At 44.2% G+C, this 2,435-nt stretch overlaps 1 protein-coding gene across 2 annotated transcripts in view; it reads left to right on the top strand.

The window, feature by feature from the left end:
• Positions 1-2,435, top strand: part of Samhd1 (SAM and HD domain containing deoxynucleoside triphosphate triphosphohydrolase 1) — a 39,427-nt gene that overhangs the window by 25,626 nt on the left and 11,366 nt on the right. For both annotated transcript variants that reach the window (XM_021155903.2, XM_021155904.2), the window contains exons 10-11: positions 225-316; positions 1,373-1,488. In XM_021155903.2, the coding sequence (XP_021011562.1) occupies positions 225-316; positions 1,373-1,488 (208 nt within the window). The remainder of the gene's footprint in view (positions 1-224; positions 317-1,372; positions 1,489-2,435) is intronic.

The following is a 2,435-nucleotide window of genomic DNA, read 5'->3' as shown; positions in this document are numbered from 1 at the left end:
AAAAAAAAAAAAGAAGTGGTATGGAATTATGCTATAGGAAAGTCTTTCTGTTTGCTGGCCCTTTTTAAAGCTCTGCCATTTTTTATATTTATTTATGTATGAGCCTTCAGCACTCAGGAGGCAGAGGCAGGTAGATGTGTGAGTTCTAGGATGTCTGTGAAATCCTGTCCCAAACAAAGGTAGACACCGTCTAACCCCACAATCCTGTTTCTGTTCCCTTACAGGAGGTTGGAAATCTGTATGACATGTTCCACACTCGCAACTGCTTACACCGAAGAGCTTACCAACACAAAATCAGCAACCTCATCGACATAATGTAAGGATGTCAGTGGTACTTCACTGTGAAACTTTACAGGGTGCTTTGCCACATTAGCATCCCCAGTGCACACTGTATAATAGAAAAAGGTATACTTAAAAGAAGCCTAGCATAAGCCAGGCATGGTATTGCACACCTTTGGTCCCAGCATCTGGAGGCAGAGGTTGGCAGATATGTGTGAGTTCAAGGCCAGCCTGGTCTACAAAGTGAGTTCTAGGATAGACAGGGCTATGTAGAAAAGGGGGAAAAATGTATAAAGATTAATGTGGTAGTACAGGTCTGTGATGCCAGAGAGAGAGAGGGAGAGGGAGAGAGAGAGAGGGGTGCTAGAGCTCAAGGTCATTTCAGGTATGTAGCAACTTTAAAGGCAGCACTAGAAAGAGAGAGAGAGAGAGAGAGAGAGAGAGAGAGAGAGAGAGAGAGAGGTGCTAGAGCTCAAAGTCATTTCAGGTATGTAGCAACTTTAAAGCCAGTCTGAGACATTGTCTCAAGAGGAGAAAAGAGCTTAAGTAATTTTGTTTTCAGTTCAGAGTCAGGGAGAGCCTTTGGTTCATGGTTGAATACACTTCTCCTGAACTTGTTTAAAGGAAAATCATGATATTTCTGCACCTATAATACTGAGGCTGAGTATACTTATTATTGGAAAAACCAAATAAGATAAAGGCCTCTAAAGCTCTGCTGTCCTGCCTGGAGCACAGTAGGTGTGCAACTCAAGGCCTCTAAAGCTCTGCTGTCCTGCCTGGAGCACAGTAGGTGTGCAACTCAAGGCCTCAAGCTCTGCTGTCCTGCCTGGAGCACAGTAGGTGTGCAACTCAAGGCCTCTAAAGCTCTGCTGTCCTGCCTGGAGCACAGTAGGTATGCAACTCAAGGCCTCAAGCTCTGCTGTCCTGCCTGGAGCACAGTAGGCGTCTAACTCACGGTCATACACAGTAGGCTTTCAAACATTGACCGTACCATATGTGTTTATGTGTTTTCTTAAACTAGAAGGATCCTTGTGTGCACGATACAAAGCAAATCTTCAAATTTTCCTTCTGTGTTTTTTCAAAATGATCTCAGGATTACAGATGCTTTCCTCAAAGCAGACCCCTACGTGGAGATTACAGGGACTGCCGGGAAGAAGTTCCGCATTTCCACAGCCATTGATGACATGGAAGCCTTCACTAAGTTGACGGGTAAGCACTCAAGATACAATATTTGTTGTTACCTAATACAACTAGATTAATACTAAAAATTTTAAACTAAAAAAAAAAAAAACAAACCTTGTCAGCACTGAGCGCTAAGTCAAAGGCTGAAAGGTTGCTAGGGCATCTCACAGTCTCAAACCCAGCAGGTCGTTAATTAAGGGCTGATGGTGGATAGGAATGCCATATGAGGCCCTGGGTCCAATCCACAGCACCACACTCCCCCAAAAAAGTTTATAGTGGAGAAATCTGATGACTATCACCTTAATCACCTGATCAGGCTCAACAGTACATCGTGGCAGCAGCATAGGCAGGATGGCTCCCTGATCTGCCCTAAAGGCCAGCATCCCAGCAAGGAACTGGTCTAGCTCTAGATTTTCAAAGACTAAAAGCATGTGACCATTAGTTTATCTACATATTTGCTTGGTTTCACTGTTACTAATGGTGAAAAACTTAAGTTACATTATTAAGACACGTTAACAATTTTTTTAAATATCACTGTTAAATTTCTTGGCTCATTTATTTATGTTTTAAAAAGTGAATGTTCCTGTTCTTGGGAGATACATACTGCAGTGTTCAAATGTTTCATTAAAAAAAATCATATTCACACAGCCAGATGCAGTGGTTCACACTGTCCAGCCAGATGCAGTGGTTCACACTGTCCAGCCGGATGCAGTGGTTCACACTGTCCAGCCGGATACAGTGGTTTATACTGTCCAGCTGGATGCAGTGGTTCACACTCTCTAGCCAGATGCAGTGGTTCATACTGTCCAGCCAGATGCAGTGGTTCACACTGTCCAGCCGGATGCAGTGGTTTACACTGTCCAGCCAGATGCAGTGGCTCACACTGTCCAGCCAGATGCAGTGTCTCACACTGTCCAGCCAGATGCAGTGTCTCACACTGTCCAGCCAGATGCAGTGGCTCACACTGTCCAGCC

This window comes from Mus caroli, chromosome 2 (assembly GCF_900094665.2).
Source record: "Mus caroli chromosome 2, CAROLI_EIJ_v1.1, whole genome shotgun sequence".
Taxonomy (NCBI): domain Eukaryota; kingdom Metazoa; phylum Chordata; class Mammalia; order Rodentia; family Muridae; genus Mus; species Mus caroli.
Note: the sequence above shows the minus strand (reverse complement) of the source record. Positions and strands in the feature narration are given on the sequence as shown.